Raw genomic sequence first — 20816 nt, forward strand, 5'->3', positions numbered from 1 at the left:
TTTTTTTTTTTTTTTTTTTTTTTTGAGACAGAGTCTCGCTCTGTCGCCCAGGCTGGAGTGCAGTGGCGCGATCTCGGCTCACTGCAAGCTCCGCCTCCCGAGTTTAGGCCATTCTCCTGCCTCAGCCTCCCGAGTAGCTGGGACTACAGGCACCCGCCACCTCGTCCGGCTAGTTTTTTGTATTTTTTTAGTAGAGACGGGGGTTTCACCGTGTTCGCCTGGATGGTCTCGATCTCCTGACCTCGTGATCCGCCCGTCTCGGCCTTCCAAAGTGCTGGGATTACAGGCTTGAGCCACCGCGCCCGGCCTGATGTATTTTTTTAAATGCTGAAATGTTAACTGGAAAATAGTTGTGTAGGACTTCACATTTTACACAGTATTATATAGCTAGTTGTTCGTATCTGGGCAGGTCATAACATTCTTGATGACTGGGGCCCAATTCATGTTGATCTGTGTTATTTCCAACATCTGATGCAGTGGCTGGCACACGGATGACATTCAAATGTGTGCTGAATTTAGTTGTGAATTAAAAGTGTTCTTACCTGGTCCCACAGAGCCGCAGCCACCTGGTCTATTACAGCTCCTAGCTCCCGGTATTCTCCAGAATACCGGATATATGCCCAGGTGCACAGGGTGATAAGGGTCAGTCCCATTATCATATTGCATAGGCTAGCTATGATGTCCAAACCAATGAATCCAGTCACACCAGCAATCACATACGTGATAAAGATGACTACAAACAGTGTGGCTGGGGTACGAGCTGCATGGAAGATATTTTTGCTATCATTGTGCTTGATATATTGGATGTAAAGTTCATCTATTTCACTCTCCAACTGCTGCAGGTAACGCCGGCTAAATTCTTCCCCACCCATCTTCTTCACCCCTCGGAATAGCTTCACAGATTCTTCCTTAAGTTGCAGGTGTTTGCTCTGCAAGTCATTTGGGGCCAGAAATGGTTTGTCACCACCACAAATCTGTATCAGACAGAGAAGTATTCGTTTATGCAATGTAGAGTGAAATTGGCAACTGTATCAAAATGTTTCACTTAGCTGAGTTTGTTAGAATACATGAATAATCAGGAGCCTGCATGTATGTTTTGTCAGCCCACATCTTTCCACCCTCTATCCATGAGGCATGACTGTAAATGGGACTGGTATTCTATAGGTGGCTTAAAGTCATTTTACATTTTTCTCTTTTTGCCGTGGAAAATAATATTCATCACTTCAAGTCCTTCAAGATGAAAAGACGTGTGATACAACATGAAGTACAAAATTGAGTTCATTCACAGAATGAATCCAAATCTAAGAAAACTACATATATCCAAATTCTAGGAAATCTTCACCAAAGTCATTTTAACCAATGAAGTTTAATAAACAATGATCAATGCTATAAAGCTCTCAAAGTAAACTGCGAAATACATTCTTTAGCAGTTTTACTGATTTTTGTTTGAATGGAGCCCATAGAGTATTTTCTTCCAGAAACTAGGAGTATAGTAAATGTTCTTGAATCACATTTTCAAGTTTTTGAAAAGTTACAAGGGTGATCTCAGTTAACCATACCATTCATTCACTTTGGTTATAGCCATGCCTCAGAGATAATACATGTTTGGTTCCAGACCACTGCAATAAAGTGAGTCACATGATTTTTTTATTTCCTGATGCATATAAAAGTTATGTTTATAATTATATAGCAGTCTATTAAAGTGTGCAATCGCATGTCTAAAAACCATGTACATAATTTAAAACACTTCATTGCAAAAAAATGCTAAGGATCATCTGAGGCTTCAGCACATCAGTCTTTGCTGGTGGAGGCTCTTGCCTCGATGTCAATGGCTGCTGACTGATCAGAGTAGTGTTGCTGAAGATTGAGGTGGCTGTGGCAATTTCTTAAAATATGACAACAGTAAAGTCTGCCATATTGATAGACTTCTTTTCATGAAAGATTTCTCTATAGCCTGGGATGCTGTTTGACAGCATATTACTCACAGCAGAACTTCTTTAAAAATTGGAGTCAATCCTCTCAAACCCTGTCAATGCTTTATCAGCTAACTTTATTTAATATTTTAAAGCTCTGGAAAGGGTCGGGGAAGGGAATGAAGAGAGGTTGATTAATGGGTACAAATATACAGTTAGAAGAAGTAAGACAGTGTTCAATAGCTCAGTAGGGTGACTGTAAATAACAATATTGTACATTTCAAAATAGCCAGAAGAGAATCATTCGAATGTTCCTAGCATAAAGAAATGTTTACGGTGATAAATATCCCACTTACCCTGATTTGATCTTTACATATGGATGTATCAATTTATCATATGAATTCCAAAAATATGTACATCTATTGTGTATCAATAAAAAATACTCTAAACCCTTTGTTGTCATTTCAACACTGTTCACAGCATCTTCACTAGGAGTAGATTCCATCTCCAGAAACCACTGTCTTTGCTTATCCATAGGAAGCAACTCCTTATCCGTTAAATGAGATTACACAATTGAGTCACATCTTCAGGCTCCACTTTTAAGTTCTCTTGCTGTTTCCACCACACCTGCACTTCCTTCCTCCACTGAAGTCTTGAACCCCCCTCAAAGTCATCCAGAAGAGTTGGTATCAACTTTTTCCACCTTCTTGTTGATGCTGATACTTTTGCCTCCTATAAACCACAGATTTTCTTCATGGCATCTAGAATGGTGAATCTTTCCTGGAAGGTTTTCAATGTACTTTGCCCAGATCTAGCAGAAGAATCACTATCTATGACAGCTATAGCCTTACAAAATATATTTCTTATTAACATTTGAAAATCAAAATTACTCCTTGATCCCTGGGCTGCAGAATGGATATTGTGTTAGCAGGCATTGAAAGCATCAATTTCCTTAAATACATCTCCATCAGCGCTCTTTGGTGAGTAAGTTCATGCCAATGAGCAGTAATATTTTGAAAGGAATCTTTTTCTTAGTAGGTCTCAAAAGTGGGCTTAAAATATTCAGTAATCCATAGTGTAAACAGCTGTACTGTTACATAGGCTTTGTTGTTCCATTAATAGAGCACAAGCAAGAGTAGATTTAGCATGATTCTTAAGTGTCCTAGAATTTGGGGAATAGTAAATGAACACTGTGTTCAACTTAAAGTCACCAGCTACAAGAAAGTCAGCCTGTTCTTCCAAGCTTTGAAGGCAGGCATTGACTTCTCCTCTCTAGCTGGGAAAGTCCTGGATGGCATCTTCCAATAGAAGACTATTTCATCTACATTGAAAATCTCTGTTTGGTGTGGCCACCTGCATCAATGATTTCAGGTAGATCTTCTGGATAACTTGCTGTAGCTTCTACATCAAGATTTGCTACTTCACCTTGCACTTTATATTACGGAGATGGCTTCTTAAACCTCATGAACCAAAAACCTCTGCTAGCTTCCAGCTTTATTCTGCATCTTAACCAACTCTTTCAGCATTCATAGAACTGAACAGAGTTAGGGGCCTTGCTCTGGATTAGGCTTTGGCTTAAGGGCATGTTGTGGCTGGTTTGATTTTCTATCCGAACTAAAGCTTTCTCTGTGTCAGCAAAAAAGCTGTTTCACTTTTTTATAATATGTGTGTTCACTGGAGTAGCTGTTCGTGCTTTTTTTTTTTTTTTTTTTTTTTTTTTAGACAGAGTCTCACTCAGTCACCCAGACTGGAGTACAGTGGTGTGATCTTGGCTCACTGCAACCTCTGCCTCCTGGGTTCAAGCGATTCTCCTGCCTCAGCCTCCTGAGTAACTGGGACTACGGGCGTGTGCCACCATGCCTGGCTGATTTTTGTATTTTTAGTAGAGACAGGGTTTCACCATGTTGGCCAGGCTGGTCTCAAACTCCTGACCTCAAGTGATCCACCTGCCTCAGCCCCCCGAAGTGCTGGGATTACAGGTATAAGACCCTCCCAAATTGCTGGGATTACAGGTATAAGTCACTGTGCCCAGCCTGGAATAGCATTTTTAATTTCCTTTAAGAACTTCTCCTTTGCATCCACAACCTGGCTATTTGGTGCAAAGGCCTAGCTTTTGGCCTGTGTCAGCTTTTCATATTCTTTCTTCACTAAGGTTAGTCATTTCTAGCTTTTGATTTAAAGTGAGAGATGTGTCTGTTTGAACTTCAACACTTAGAGGCCATTGTAGCGTTATTAATTGGCCTAATTTCAATATTATTGTGCCTCAGGTAAAAGAGGACTGCAGAGAGGGAGGGATGGAGGAACTGCTGGTTGATGGAGCAGTCAGAAAACACATTTATCGATTAAGTTCAGCATCTTATAATAGCACAGTTAATGGCACTCCGAAACAATTACAATAGTAACATCAGCAATCGCTGATCACAGGTTGCCGTAACAGATATAATAATGATGAAAAAGTTTGAAAAATTGTGAGAATTACCAAAATGTGACACAGACATGCACATGCTGTTGGAGAAAGGGTGTCAAGAGACTCACTCCACATAGGAGTGCCGGCAACATCCAATTTGTAAAAAGTGCAAGTGATGCTCAATAAAATGAGGTATACCTGCATTTGAGATTTAACTATTATCGAGAATTCTTTCATTCTGATTGTCCTTATGTCATAAACAATGCCACTCCATACACTACATTTTCGTTGATTCTAAGACTTCAATTTTGGATGCAATTTTAATTTCATAACATTTTGTTTTTTGAGACAGAGTCTTGCTCTGTTGCCCAGACTGGAGTGCAGTGGCACAATCTCAGCTCACTGCAACCTCCACTTCCCTTGTTCAAGCAATTACCCTGCCTCAACCTCCCAAGTAGCTGGGATTACAGGCACACGCCACCATGCCTGGCTAATTTTTTTTTGTATTTTTAGTAGAGACAGGGTTTCACCATGTTGGCCAGACTGGTCTCGAACTCCTGACCTCAGGCAATCCATGTGCCTCGACCTCCCAAAGTGTTGGGATTACAGGCGTGAGCCACCGCACCCAACCTAATTTCATAACATTTTCAAGAGAAAATATCTATCACAGTAGTACATATACACAATAAATTATTAGATCCATCCTAATTTGGAGTGTTAAAATGAGGAAATGTAATAAATAGAAATATTGCCCTTAAGGTTTTTTTTTTTCCTAAAAGGTTTCATCTTTAAGAGAAATACCAAAATTGTGGAATATAAGGAGGCGTAGTGGTGAGGGTACCACATGCTATTTTAGCTACTAGATTTTATAAATAGCGGAAAGATCTGGCACGCCCCTAAATATGTGAATAGGAATATATTACAGAGAGATACAATTCATTTAAAATGCCTTTAAAATTGCGCACGTAATGTTTTTTAAAATACTTCAGGAATATAATAAATAGACATGTGATACAGGCTGAGGAAAAAGTCAAAGCCACCTCATTGCATGTGTGTACAGTGTAACATGGAAGGAAAAAGAATAAGTTGCATGAAGAATACTGGTTTTGTTTAAGATAGCATTTAAAATATTTAATTCTTACCTCTTCCATTTTTTTGTTGTATGTGTCCTTGGCAGTTGCCACGGCTGCTAAATTGTTAGCTTCTGCTGTGGCCTTTGGACAAAGTACAAAATATGATGTAAAATGCAGTTCATATTGATTAAACTTCCACAGGCAGTTCACATTTCAGAGCATCATGTGCAGGAAATGTGCAAGAAACCAAAGTCCTCAACGTAATTTAAAACGTTTACAATATTTCTACATTTAAAAAATTAGTAAAAAAGTTTCAAAAATGCATAAACAGATTTTTACGCAATACACAATAGTTCTAAAATGAATTTTCATTTGGAAGACTTTTCCTCTCAAAAAATATTTTTTAACCTGTCATTAAATGCTGGGAAGTAAAAATATCTATAAACCCAAACTCATGGGGAATAATATACAGACATTTTATAAATACTAATATACACAAATATGTCTAAGGACTGCTGCTGATAGAAGAGTGTATCACTGATAACAAAAAGGAACTATTAAGAACTTACATTTTAAAAATATATAAGGAAACTAGTTTCTCCCTTTTTAAAAGTTATTTATTTATTTTTTATTCTTTTTTTTTTTTTGAGACTGAGCCTTGCTCTGTTGCTCAGGCTGGAGTGCAGTGGCATGATCTCAGCTCACTGCAACCTCCACCTCCCGGGCTCAAGCAATTCTCCTGCCTCAGCCTCCCAAGTAGCTGGGACTACAGGCTCGTGCCACCACGCCCAGCTAATTTTTGTATTTTTAGTAGAGACGGGGTTTCACCATGTTGGCCAGGCTGGTCTCAATCTATTGACCTCGTGATCTGCCCACCTCGGCCTCCCAAAGTGCTGGGATTGCAGGCATAAACCACCACTCTCAGCCAAAATATATTGACTTATTTTTTATACGTGAGGTCTCACTATGTTGCCCAGGCTGGACTCAAACTCCTGGGCTCAAGTGATCCCCCTGCCTCAGCCTCCTGAGTAGCTGAGCCTACAGGCACATGCCACCATGCCTGGCTCCTTTTAAAACAAAAATGTTTGTGGAGGCCAGGCACGGTGACTCACGCCTGTAACCCCAGCACTTTGGGAGGCCGAGGCAGGCGGATCACGAGGTCAGGAGATCCAGACCATCCTGGTTAACATGGTGAAACCCCGTCTCTACTAAAAATATAAAAAAATTAGCTAGGCATGGTGGTGGGCACCTGTAGTCCCAGCTACTCGGGAGGCTGAGGCAGGAGAACGGCGTGAACCCAGGAGGCGGAGCTTGCAGTGAGCCGAGATTGCGCCACTGCACTCCAGGCTGGGTGAGAGTGGGAGACTCCGTCTCAAAAAAAAAAAAAAAAAAAAAGGTTTGTGGAGAAACAGTTGTTTAAAACTTGGACCTGCTTTTCTACTGTCTGTTACATGTGTGAATCTAAATCATAATATAAGACTGTTTTCTAAACAAATTTAGTGCAAAGAGAATGAAAACCCTTTGGTATAAAGTGTTTGTGTCTCAACACAAGTGAGGCTGCAATATGTTTATGTGAAAAATGTTTAGATGAAAACATAAATTGGTAAAGTTATTAGGCAAATAATCTTCCAATAACTCATTCTGTCTAATATTATTATCTGGTAATTTCTGACAGCCAGAAATCTTAGCCTTAGTCACGTGTCTTAAAACTTTATGCCTCCTCATTAATAAATACCTGTAACATGGATTTGGGATGTGGTAATTCTTCACCTTGATAGATCTTTATATAAGCCTAAAAAAAAAAAGAAAAAGATTCATGTTCAAGCAATTCCATTCAATATTTCCTCTAATTCTATGAAATTGCATTCTAAGCTCTTGACATTTCAAAAATATTTTCAGGAACTTATAACTATTTTATCTTTCTCATACTTAAATTCCCTTTTTTCTTAGTTCATGTTGTTTCCTTTTCCCGAAATGCCTTTTTCAAACATCTCTGTCTGCCAATCTGGCCCTTCTTAAAGGCTCAACTCAATGCCACTCCCTTTAAAATGTTCTTAGACCCCTCCGCTGGGAGTATCCGCCCTTTTTCAGTGCCCACAGGAATCTGTACCCTGCTGATGTCATAAGCTTTATGGAACAGACCCTTGTGAGGGTTCTGAATCTCCTACCAAATTGTAAGCACCTCCACAGTGTTACACGCAGTAAAAATTCATATTTTAGATAAATAACATGACATTTATTTGCTGACAATCATGAAGGTAAATCAATCGTACAGAACTTATATGACAGCATATTAAATGACAAAGCATGAATTTTAAAAATTGATATTTTAGTCCTTGGAGTATCAGTCCACAACTGGGTTGGTAACTGAAATTCTCCAGGATATATATGGGTTGGTAAAAAGTATTCAGTGCTATCTAAGGTAAACAGGTAAATGCAAATTTAAAATAATTCCACTTCATATTGGCTCTTGGTGCAGAGTAAGAAATGCGGAAGTATTTTCTTCAGTAGGAAGGTATCCCCCTGGGGAAAATCTTCAGAATTATGAAGGTAAAATTCAGAATAGATCATGGGCCCTGGGAAACACCTCATTCCCCCAAAAGACTTTTCCAACTCTTACATTCATATTTCAAAATACAGTTCCCTCAATATAAAAGGGGACAATAAAGTTACCTTTATGTGGTTTCCTCAAAAGAATAATTTCAGAAAGGAAGCTTTCTGAAAGGTTTTGAAGAAGCTTTTTAAAAGGGATTTTAAAAATCCTTTTTATAGATTCCTCGTACCTTTGCTCTAATATTATAGGGTCCATAATTTTTGTTTATAGGAATTACGATCCAATATAGATCAAATCTAAGTGCTCACAAAGGCTCTAGAAATGAGAGTGATACCTTGAAGTACTCCACCAGACCCCGACAGGTGATTTTATTTCCATTGATCTCTTTAATATCTAGGCTCTCAGGACTTAGTAGCCAAGGAATCAGTATTTTCAAGTTTTTGATGAATTCATCATCTATTTCTACAAATAAAAGCAAATCCATTATTATTTTTGGAATCCTTCCCAGTCTTCCATGCCACAGAAAAAAACATCCTTTGATCTCCCCCATTTGCTCCCCAGTGATAATGCCATCATGCACTTCCCCATCACTTAAGCAACTCCTGAAACCTGCTCTTCTCACAGTGAATGATTCTCCTTGCCCAAATTTCCACTCCCGTTTCATATGTATCTTGTCTTCCACCTATAAATTAGCTTTTTGATATTATAAGTTAGCTTGCTTGGTTTTACATGTATGCTTTGTATGTAACCCATTCATATAACCAGTTGAAGGTTTCTTTTGTTTTGTTTTGTTTTGCTTTTTTGTTTTGTTTTGTTTGTTTTTGAAATGGAATCTTGCTCTGTCCCCCAGGCTGGAGTGCAGTGGTGCCATCTTGGCTCACTGCAACCTCCACCTCCTGGGTTCAAGCGATTCTCCTGCCTTAGCCTCCTGAGTAGCTGGGACTACAGGTGCACACCACTATGCCCAGCTAATTTTTGTATTTTTAGTAGAGGTGGGGTTTCACCACGTTGGCCATGATGGTCTTGATCTCTTGCCCTCATGATCCGCCCGCCTCGGCCTCCCAAAGTGCTGGGATTACAGGCATGAGCCACCACGCCCAGCCATAACCAGTTCATGTTTTAAGTCTTGTTTGTGGTTTTATATACATAGGCTCATAAATGGGGAAGAGACCAGATTTTTTACTGGCTTATTATAATGCATTCCCTCCAGAAAATGTATCCAAAAATTACTCCATGCATAGCGAGCCCATTTTCTAAGAATTGTACAAAACTGGGTAAGCTGTGGTAACTGGACTGCAGAGTTCAAAAAGATAGTGATAATGATGCTACCTCTAGTGGTGGAACTCAGCAACACAAAATAAAACAGCAAGAAAAGGCCACTTAAGAAGATGAGAGGTAGTATGCATTATGTAGCTGTCATGTTTGATATAATTGATTACACATAACCCAAGCTGTAGCAGTAGGTTAAAGCTTAACATTACAAACTTAGCAAAGTAATATAGAAAACAGATCACCAGAGAAGTCTTCTCAACACAGGGATAATTTCTTAAGTTGTTATTTCAAATATATGGAAAAATTGGGCCGGGTGGAGTGGCTCCCGCCTGTAATCCCAGCACTTTAGGAGGCCGAGGCAGGTGGATCATTTGAGGTCAGGAGTTCAAGACCAGCCTAGCCAACGTGGTGAAATCCTGTCTCTATTAAAATATAAAAATTAGCTGTACATGGCTGGGCGCAGTGGCTCGCGCCTATAATCCCAGCACTTTGGAAGGCTGAGGCAGGTGGATCATGAGGTCAGGAGATCGAGACCATCCTGGCTAACATGGTGAAACCCCACCTCTACTAAAAATACAAAACAAAAAACAAAAAAACTTAGCCAGGCATGGGGGCACATGCCTATAGTCCCAGCTACTCTGGAGGCTGAGGCAGGAGAATCACTTGAACCCGGAGGTGGAGGTTGCAGTGAGCTGAGATTGTGCCACCGCACTCCAGCCTGTGTGACAGAGCAAGACCCTGTCTCCAAAAAAAAAAATACATACATACATAGATATACACACACACACACACACACACACACACACACATATATATATATGGAAAAATACACATACTATGTAAAAAAGCATGATCTGTCCAGTGACTTGCTTGGTTCCTAAGTAAATTCAGTAACTGCCTGTAATTTTTAAAAATCTAAATTTTAGCAGAGTTACTGAGTTTTCAGGCTTTGGGGCTGGTGATTTTGAAGGCCTTAAAGATTCAAACCTTAAGACTGTGTTTGCATTTTCCCTATTGTTATAACCCCAATGTTATAACATTGGGGCTACACTGAAATACTATTTTATGTTAGAGTTTGTTTTCTTTACTTCTTTTATGACACACACAAGCATGATGCTGGATATCTTTCAAAGTTATTTTGCTTCATGTTTTGTGCCACTTTGAAATTCTAGTGACCATGATTTATGGGTACTTGTAGTGGAGTTTATTCAAACTTACTTTGTTGTTTGCATTGTACCAATTTTCACTGATAATTTTGCTTTATACTATATATAGATTTATTATTGCGGTTTGCTTTTTAGTTACCAGTATTCACTGGAATACAATATTGATATTTGTATTTATGTTACCACATTCCTGTTTTGTGTTTTATTGCCTGCCATGTATCTGTATTCACTGATACTAACAGGTTTCTTTTTTGCTATATGATCTTATGTTTTTTCATCTTGAGTAGAGTATTACTATACATCTAGAATGTATGAATTCTTGAGTTTCTGAATAAAACAAAGTTTTCTTTTTATAAAACCACTTTAAAATCACTTTCAAAACATGTATATAAATTTCTGCCCCCAAACATTCCTTATACAATTGGAATGGAATAAGACACGACTGTGTGTTAATGCACCAGCAAGTATGGTAATTAATTATCATTAAAGTAACCAGCATCTAACCACACATTTGGATTAAAAAATGTGTCTGAAGATGGCAGTAGCCATCTTTGTTCTCACTGGAACCAATGCTAGATATTCCAATTGTGGATTCAGAAGATAAGAACAATATATTCATAACATACATAGGTAGTGAGCTCTTGCTAATGTTAGTTGAACACCGTAAATACATGACCCAGAAAATCTGCAAACCAGTTCAAATTGATTTGCAGAGGTGTATTAATAAGCTTTGGCATTGCAAGTGTTCAATTAATATATATGAATAGCTGATTCAGAATTATGTTCAGTAAGTTTCTTTGGTAATTTCTTCCACAAGGGTAAAATCTTCCAAGGACTTTAGTGGCTTGGTCAAAGTGGTGGTTATCTGCCACAATAATTGAGAATATGATGCATGCTTTGTAAGAACTCCACAGGGCAGATGCACTAGTATAGTATTGCTGTATAAATTAACAAAGGAAGCTATTTTCTCGGGATTTCCTGATTCTGATAAGTGATTAGAAACACGCATTTGACTATGCATTCTGAAGTCTAACTGCAGCTGCTAAGGAAGCAGCTCCACATCTTATAATGTGGCTATCTGCCCATTCTACATATGGTACTATAATGCAGAGCAACCTGAAAAAAAAAAAAAAAAGGATAACTCCTTGTTATTTAAAAAATTGTATTTGCAATGCTAGGGTAGGTATTCAGTAAGCACCCAATAAGAGCTGGTTGAATGTTGCATAAATGAATGTGATTAAGTGCCTTTAATCTTCTTCATTTCCTTTTGGGAAGCTCTTAAATTAATAGTAGTTAAATTTAATCATAGTATTATCAGTTTTTAATAACACTAGACATAGGTAAGATAATAATTGCAATACTTTGAGCAACCATGAACAAATAGTTATTATAACAATGATTACTATTGATAATGAGCTAGAAAGTTATTTCTGTGTGTGAAAGAGTATATGAGAAACTATTATCAAAGAACAACTTTTGCATAATTGTTTATTCAGAGACTTTTCTTCACCAGAGGCAACCACTGAGATGCCAGTCCTCTGGAGAACATCATGGTCAGCTGACAAGACACCCTGGATAGAAATCACACCAACCTGTAAGATTCAGGGTGGGACAGAAAAATAATGTAGATAGCAGACTTTCAAAACTGCCCAAAGAAACACGGAGGCAAAGTACATTTCTGCCCACAAGATGGCTTATAGCAGCAGTCTTGTAAGATATAAAAGTCTCATTAAAATGGAACTTTTATGGAAATTGAAGCTACCTTTCACTTCTCTTTTTCCTAGGTGAGCCACTTTGGTAAACTCATAACTTATAGTTAGCTATAAACCAATTGTGTAGGTCAATATATGCATAGAAGTGAATAAAATTTGATGGAGAACAAATGTCTTAAAAAATGGGATTCTGGCCAAGCATAGTGGCTCCTGTAATTCATCACTTGAGGCCAGGAGTTCAAGACCAGCCTGGGCAACATAGTGAGACCCCCATCTCTGCAAAATAAATAAATAAATAAATAAATAAATAAATAAATAAATAAATAACCGGGCATGCTGGCACACTCCTGTAGTCCTATTTGGGAGGCTGAAGGAGGAGGATTGCGTGAGCTCAATAGTTCAAGGCTGCAGTGAGTTATGATCGCACCACTGCACTCCAGCTTGAGAGACAGAGTGAGACCCTGTCTCTAAAAAAAAAAATAAGTGGCTGAGTGCAATGGCTCACGCCTGTAATCCCAACACTTTGGGAGGTCAAGATAGGAGAACTGATTGAACCCAGAAGTTTGAGACCAGCCCTGGAAGCACAGCAAGACCTCATCTCTACAAAAAATTTAAAAAATAAATTAGCTGCACATGGTGGTGTGTGCCTTTAGTCCTAGCTACTTGGGAGGCTGAGGCAAAACGATGGCTGGAGCCCAGGAGTTCAAGGTTGCAGTGAGCTAGGATTGCACCACCGCACTCCAGCCTGGGCCACAGAGTGAGACCCTGTCTCTAAAAATAAAAAATACAAATAATAAGTAGGATTTTGCATTTGCATGATTTGTCTTAAACTCTCTCCCTGAGCTCTTTCATTGCAAAAAGTATCAGTTATTCCAAGAGCTGTAGCTATATACTGCAGTAATGGAACAAGCCACAGTAATTTTTAGTTCCAATAAAGGACTGTTGTTGAAGGCGCACCCCTCCTCTGCCTGTTTATGTCTCCCAACTCCAGAGGAGAAAGAGAAGCTTTCTCTTTATGTAAGAAGCCTTTCTTTATGTAATTTATTCAAAACACATTAAAGCCATTAGGTAATTGCACAATACTGAGATCTGTGCATCCACTAGTGGGTTGGAATTCATAAATGTGACAGTGAAATTATAGAAGCCTGTCATCCATATGTACCATATGCTTACTGCTATCTAGTCTGTTGTATAAAAGTAAGACACAATGTGTATAAGCGCCATGCTGATGAATGATTGAGAAATTTGGTATTGTATTTATGGTACTAACTACTAAAGTTAAATATAAGGTATCTGAGAGTCAATGTCTTGGGTGCAAGGACAAAAATAATTCATTTGCCTTTCAAATCTGCCAGTTTCATAAAACTGGATACAAGTTATATTGTCCTTTCTTTAAAGTAATTTTAAATCCCTCTGACAACAATTGTGCTGAAAAGCTTGTAATGTCACTGTCTCACTCCTGGCACGACGCACAAAGGCCACAGTAAATTAAACAAATGTCTGAATTCAGTGGTATATTCCACACCATGCTTTCAAGTGAAAAAGTCATGTCTTTGAACTATGTCGTATTAACTACAAAGCATATGTCTACAGCCCTGATGGCTATCTTTTGGGAAAGATTAACTTCCATTTTCCCAGACTCCTACCTCCCCTCCCACTCTTGTTTGTTTGTTTGTTTAACAAGTCAAGCTGCTTTGGAATCATGTAACAATCAGTCCTCTATTAAAGACATAATTACATCCTATAAGTATACACTATTTGAAAAACACTCTAGTTTTTTTTTTTTTTTTTAAGAAACTGGTCCTCTTCCACACAAGATTCCATTTTTAGTGAAGTTTTTAATAATTTATAATTAAATTATTTAGGAGCAGTTTTAAAGAGCATTTCTCTCAATCTCTAATTATATAACTTAATACAGAATTCCAATACTATAGACATCTGTTTTCCTTTTTCGTGTAGGTAAGGAAAATGAAGCATAAAAACATGAAGGAGCACTTCTCAGTGTACAGAGATGAGAAGGTGACAGTTACTGCCTTCTAGGTGAACTCAGGATCTGGCCTATTTTTGCAGGCAGTGTATATATTCAGCGCCCACAGAATCCCACAGTTCACCAAGGAGGAGCACCAGCCCAGGATGCCCTATTCTCCTGACAATTTCTAATCATCAGCCTCCTATCAGTAGATAAACTAAACTATCAGCCATAAGCCCAGTAGATAAAATGACATTTTTATAATCAGACTAAGTGATGCAAACATATTCACTAATAGACACAAACCTTTCAATTTTCCATCAAAGTTTGGATTGGTAGCTACTTTTAAGCCAGGATGAGGTAGCAGAAAACAGGAAATGTTGGTGAAACAGGAATGGATGTGTTTTCTGACATTCTGTAGTTCTTCATGCTGGTTCCCTGAGACCTGCAGTAAATCATTCTGAAGTTTAAACTACTTTCATCATAAATTTTGCAAAGGAATTCTGTGGCATCTTATATTTGCTATGTCTTTTTGGTCCCACAATGATAAAAATGACACGACAGGGCTGCTACTAAAGAAAGAAGAAAGTTTTGGGTGGGTTTGCCACACACAGTCATGTCTAAGTATAGAAAACACATGGCACAGTTATAATTAACAAGTGTCTACCCTTATACTAACTCAAATGGGCCTTCCCATTTTTAATACAAATTAATAGAGTTTTACTCTGGCTAGTTTCTACAAATTCAAATTTTAATTCAAAGCACTCATAGGAGCCACAAAGAGAAAGTAAGATATTTCTACTTTCTTTTTAGTAGATATTTAAGACAGCCTCCTATCACCTGGTAAGTGTACATTTAAATTCTAGAATGGAATCTGAATAGTTGGGTGTTTATTTACAAGCTAAATCACCCTCACCTCCCACCTTATGTAAATACATATTTGATAGTTTTTAATATAAACAAACTATTATGACTGTAAACCTAATAGGTTCAGAGATGTGAATTTTCAAGGAACATTTTTGCAAATTTTGATCTTTCTCCCTGATTTCCCAGTTGGCACTTTTGGTGATATCTGCTCAGTGTAACAATTTGTACAGTATTGAACTAGCCCAACACAGAAAGTGGAAGGCCTTCTAATTTTACATTCTGTGTTCTAAGATTGACTCCAGGGATTTGAAAATTAGATATATGTTACATTGGCTTTGAAACCTCTACTAAAACCTGAATCTTGATATTTGCACTCAGTCTTGAAGTGACTTAATTCTTCAAAGTAAAAGTTTTATCTTTAGGAGTAAATTCTTGTTTTATAGATATATACAAAGAATTCTTTACCTGTGTCATTAATATCGATAACAAATGAGATTGTGGCTACTGAGTATCTATTCACCAAATGATCCAACAAAAATAATTCTAGATTATTATCAGTGAAATTTCATGCATCTAAATATCTAACAAACCTTGAGGCGTTTTTCCAAGAATTTGGCACCACCATCAGCTCCATATGAAAATTCGTATGGGAAACTCCAGTCTCGAACAAGAAATATCAGACTCTAAAAAATGATAAGAAAGGATAGATATGAGGACTTCAAGGTGCCTCCCTTTGCTTTTTACAGAAATCAATTATAATATCATTGTCATTTGAATATCGTTCTTTCCCACATTGCTGAATTAAAAATCAAACATAAAACCTTTGCAAGTGTCTGGGCAGTCTCTCCCCTATGAGATCATCCTACCTATTTCCATTAAGTGTGAACAGAAAGCTGCCTACAAAATGCCAGCATGAAAGCACCCCACTGAGAGATGACACAGATGACTCCCAAACTGCCTGAATGGAGCTATGTCACTATAATCAGATTTTGTGTAGAATACGTTCCTAAGAATCGTCCTTTCTGATGGCTATGGCTGAATACAGGCATAAGATATGAGATCAGCTTTTCTTTTATAAAGAAATTGTTTTAATGTTTTTATAGAAATGATATGTATGTATGCTCATCATAAAAAGTTCAAACTAGATAGCAAAGTCCAGAGAGAAAATTTAAAAATGCACCCCAGGCTGGGCACGGTGGCTCGCGCCTGTAATCCCAGCACTTTGGGAGGCCAAGGTGGGCGGATCACAAGGTCAGGAGATCGAGACCATCCTGGCTAACACTGTGAAACCCCGTCTCTACTAAAAATACAAAAAATTAGCTAGGCGTGGTGGCGGGCGCCTGTAGTCCCAGCTACTCGGGAGGCTGAGGCAGGAGAATGGCGTGAACCTGGGAGGCGGAGCTTGCAGTGAGCCGAGATCGTGCCACTGCACTCCAGCCTGGGCAACAGAGCGAGACTCCATCTCATAAAAAAAAAAAAAAAAAAATTCACCCCAAATCCCATCTCCTGGATTTAACGATAATTAACACTTGGTGAACATCATCCAGTCATCTCCCTAGGTACATACACAAATGGAGGAGGGCTAAAAGGAAGAAAAAGGAGAAAAACAGATTTATAAAATGTGGAACTGTTTTGTATGTGGCATTTTAAATAAAAAGTATTAAAATGCACTTGAAATTAACTGGCTAAAAGGAAGACAAGATGGCATTTAAAATACTGCTGAATTTCAAGTAAATGATTTTTTACCATTAGAAGTTCTAATAAATTCACTCGAAGTTAAGAACAAAGATTTTGGAAAACATTGAGCTGGGAGTCATGTGTTTAACTTTTTACACCTTTGATTGGAATATAGTCCACATACAGAAAACTGCACATTACGTATATAACTTAATGAATTTTCACAAACTGAACACATTGTGTAACTAGCACCTAGATCAAGAAACAGAGAATATCCAGCACTCCACAAGCCCCTGCTCCTGCCACCCTCCAGTCATGACCCCTTGCTCAAGGGTAACCACGGGCCTGACTTTTAACAGCATCAGTTCGTTTTGCCTGTTTTTATAATTTCCGTTAAGTGAAATCATACATGATACATGACGTATTCTTTTGGTCTAGCTTCTGTCACTCAACATTATATTTGTGAGATTATATTATTGCATAATTGTTTATCATGCATAGTCATTACTGCACAATTTCCCATTATGTGAATAATTATTAATTCATTCTGTAGATGGGCATTTCAGTGTCTCTAGTTCTTGACTGGCATGAATAGTGCTGCTACGAACATTCATGTGTCTTCTGGTCTTCTTTCTGTGTCTTCTTTCTTTTGCATTTATAACTAAAGCAGAATTACTGGGTAGAGAGTGTGCACATGTTCAGGATTGGCTGACATTGTCCCGTTTTCCAAAGTACCAATTTATAACCTTACCAGCAGTCTTAGAGGGTTCCTGATGCTACACGTTGTCCTCACCAATGCTTGATATTCTCTGTCTTTTTAATTTTAAACATTCTGGAGGGTGTGGTTTAGTAGCCTAGCCCATTGTGTTCAATATGCATTTCCCTGATGATTAATGAAATTAAGCACATTGTCCTATGTTTGTTGGCCCTTTGTGTTTATTCTCTTTTGTGAAGAGGCTGATCAGGTCTTTTGTCTTTACTGATTTGTTTGGAGTCATGCTTTTTAAATATATGTTTCACCTTTAACTCCCTGCCATGAGAAAATCAGCATTCTCAGATTTCCTGTTACCACTCCTCCCTTCCTTCTACTTTTAACATGTCATAACTTTGAAATAAAACCAAAAGCAGTTTGAGTAAAAATGTTTAAAATATAATAAACATTGAAAGATACTACAAAATGCATATGGAAATTATAAGACAATTTATATATGTACTATTGCTATGTGTTCCCATATCACCCTGAACTTCCCCTATTATAACACTTCTACTAGAATTTGGTGGACTTCTTTCAATTGTAAGTAATGAAATCCAATTCCAACAAGTTTAAGCAAAAAAGTAGATAATTGGTTCTGCAACTGGAAAGGTCAGTGGTGCAGGTGATTTCAGAAGGATTTGGGACACTTAAATGACATCAAGGCTCTTTCTCTCTCTGAACAGTCCTGTCTACATGATGGCCAAGATGACCACTGAGATCCAGATTCACACCCTGCTAGCTTAGCAACACCAGTGCGAGTCAGTTTTTCATGACAGCAATCTCAGGAAATTTCCAGGAATGGGCCCAATTTGATCATATAATCCCAGTCCAGAAATAATCACTATGGTCAGAGGGATGGGATGGTCTGAATTGTCACCTCTATGTAAGGGGTGAATGTCATCAGGTTCACCTGAACTAAAGGGAATTGGAAAGAGGAGTTCTATTGCTAGAAGGGGAACTAGACAGAAAAAGAAATAGGTAACTCCAAACCATAATGTTATGGTGCATTATTTATAGACTGTAAGCCTTCTGGAGGCAAACGTTGAATCTCTTTCTTGCTCATTATAGTATCCTTAACACCTAGAACAGGGCTTGGCACAGAATCAGTGCTCAATACAGATCTGTTGAATAAATCATTTTCTCATTTTTTAATTATCAATTTCACAATGTCAGGGTTTAAAATGTTTACACTCTGCTCTATACTCACAATATTCAAAGTTGTTTGGCTTTAGTGTTATATTTAATTGGATTCACTGAATCAAAAATCCTTTCACTGTCAACTTCTCCATATCTGAGCTCTTATTTTTAATAAAATAAAAGTGGGCCAAATTTTGCCATGTGGCTTTCCAAGAAGTAGTATTAGGATTGCTGTATTTCCTGAGTACTCACATTTTTGAGAATATCTTCTGTTGCTTTCATAGTTAATGAACAACTGGCAGGACATAAAAATTATTGGGGTGACTCTTTCAAAACTTTGTCAATTATCATTCATCTTTTTCCATGAATATTGCTATGGAAAACTCTGTGTGGATCCTTTGTTCTTAAAAGTTCAATAACTTTACTAAGTATATTCTCATATTGACTGGAATGTATCAGTTTTCCCTAGGGAAATAGTATGAAGATTCAAGTTTCATTCGAGAAAAGTTTTCCTCTATCATCTCTTTAAATATTGTTCCTCTATTACATTTATTGTTTCCTCATTTGTTTCATTTTCTTCTTCAGGGGCTCCCATTATGCATATGTGGTAGAGAGGCAGGTGGGAATCCAGGTTTTATGGGGCCTGAAGCTTACATAATCTGTGGGGCAGTGTGGGGCAGAGGAAAGCCTCTGTGAGAAAAAGAATGCAGAATTAGGCTTGAAAGTGAATATTTACTTAGAATGACGAATATAAATTACAAATTCAAAAAACTGGCAAGTATCACAAAAAAAAATCCAGAAAAATAACTAACATAACTTTATAACAGTTTTATTTTCCCCAAAGTTGTTCCAAGTTCATTTTCTGCCTTAGACCTAGAATCGGGCATTTCTCTAAGAAGCACTGGTTTCTTTTAGTGAAATATGGTACTTCAAGATTATAATGCTCAAAGTGCTGCTGCATTGGTCGGTGTTTCTAGACCTTTTCAGTGGGTAGAGCTAGGATAAAATTGTGTGTGTGTTTGTGAAAAGATATCTCATAAATTCATACTGACACTCCCAATTCAAATTCAGGACTATAGAGTTTCCACTGAATGTCTATATTATATCCAGATCTCCTTATCCAATAATCTTGAATCAAGAGTCTTGATTCTTAATGCATCAGGGATGGCTGAATTATGATATCCCATAATTACTCATTTTTTCAATGCTATAATACATACCCAACAGTCGCAGAGTAGCAGTACCAATACCACCATCAACTACTAGGAATACTTAATGAAAGTTCTTTGTTTTTTAATTTGGCACATGCTCTCCTCATTCTCCTACTTTTTAGTTTATCTATTCATTTATTTATTTGAAGAAAATAGACATTACATATGATGTTCTCTCCCTTTTGTCCCTCGTTTAGTCCAAGTTCCACAAACAAATACACATTTAATGATCACTCCTAGTCCTTTTGTCATCTTTGCTGATCTGAAATTCATTCTTTAGTAGATTTTGCATTAAGGGTCATGGGAACAATATTCCTTGGAATTTTACATGTTGATAATAGTTGTAGCCCTTTATACCTGAAAGTCAATTTTGCTGGACATAAAATCCTTGAATCACATCTTTTTTCCTTAAACAGGGTCACTTCTAAGTGGTGTGTGATTATGGATCTTTCTTGTTTCCATCAGATGGAGCCTCTCCTCCCTCTTATTTTGTTTTGTAGATTCTTTTGGGGGAGAGGAGGGATTCTTGTAGAGAAAAGAATTAAAAATACCCACATCCACCCTCTTTAAGTAGCCTGCTAACTTTAAATAGATGTCCATTTTTTGCCACAATTTTTGTCAAAATATAATAATTTGTATTTTGAATATTTTTTCCTAAAACATGTATTTTGGAAATAGATTTAGCTGGGAAGTAACTTTTGCAAAATAGAGGTTCATGAACCAGGATAAATGAAACCAAGTATGTGGATTTGGCTGTATTTTGCATTTTTCTTGGGAGCTTTTAATCTTTCTTTTTCACTCAGCATCTTCCCAATTCAAAATAATGAGGACCATGTGTGGTATAGAAGCAAATATAAAGCTTCATTTTTTAAAATTAGCAATATATAAAGTAATCATGAAATTAATGGCAATGTTCCAACTCCTAGGTTTCCTGCCTGATGTTCTCATCCAGTGATGTGCTGATAAACTGGCTCTCTGACAAAAAGAAAAACGAAAGCCTTGATCTGTAGCATTTGCCAATTCCTGTGGTGTAAATATACCCATCATAGCTGATTCCAAGCTATTAAAAGTTTAATAACTGGTTTATATAATTCCTGTATATTT

At 37.7% G+C, this 20816-nt stretch overlaps 1 protein-coding gene across 2 annotated transcripts in view; it reads right to left on the bottom strand.

Moving 5' to 3' along the window:
• The window catches only part of ATL1 (atlastin GTPase 1), a 100584-nt gene that overhangs the window by 4413 nt on the left and 75355 nt on the right, over positions 1–20816 (bottom strand). For both annotated transcript variants that reach the window (XM_023222600.1, XM_023222599.2), the window contains 6 exons: positions 15524–15616; positions 14373–14511; positions 8282–8409; positions 7129–7185; positions 5463–5534; positions 543–974 (listed from right to left, as the gene is read on the bottom strand). In XM_023222600.1, the coding sequence (XP_023078368.1) occupies positions 543–974; positions 5463–5534; positions 7129–7185; positions 8282–8409; positions 14373–14511; positions 15524–15616 (921 nt within the window). The remainder of the gene's footprint in view (positions 1–542; positions 975–5462; positions 5535–7128; positions 7186–8281; positions 8410–14372; positions 14512–15523; positions 15617–20816) is intronic.

This window comes from Piliocolobus tephrosceles, chromosome 6, assembly GCF_002776525.5.
Source record: "Piliocolobus tephrosceles isolate RC106 chromosome 6, ASM277652v3, whole genome shotgun sequence".
Lineage (NCBI taxonomy): Eukaryota > Metazoa > Chordata > Mammalia > Primates > Cercopithecidae > Piliocolobus > Piliocolobus tephrosceles.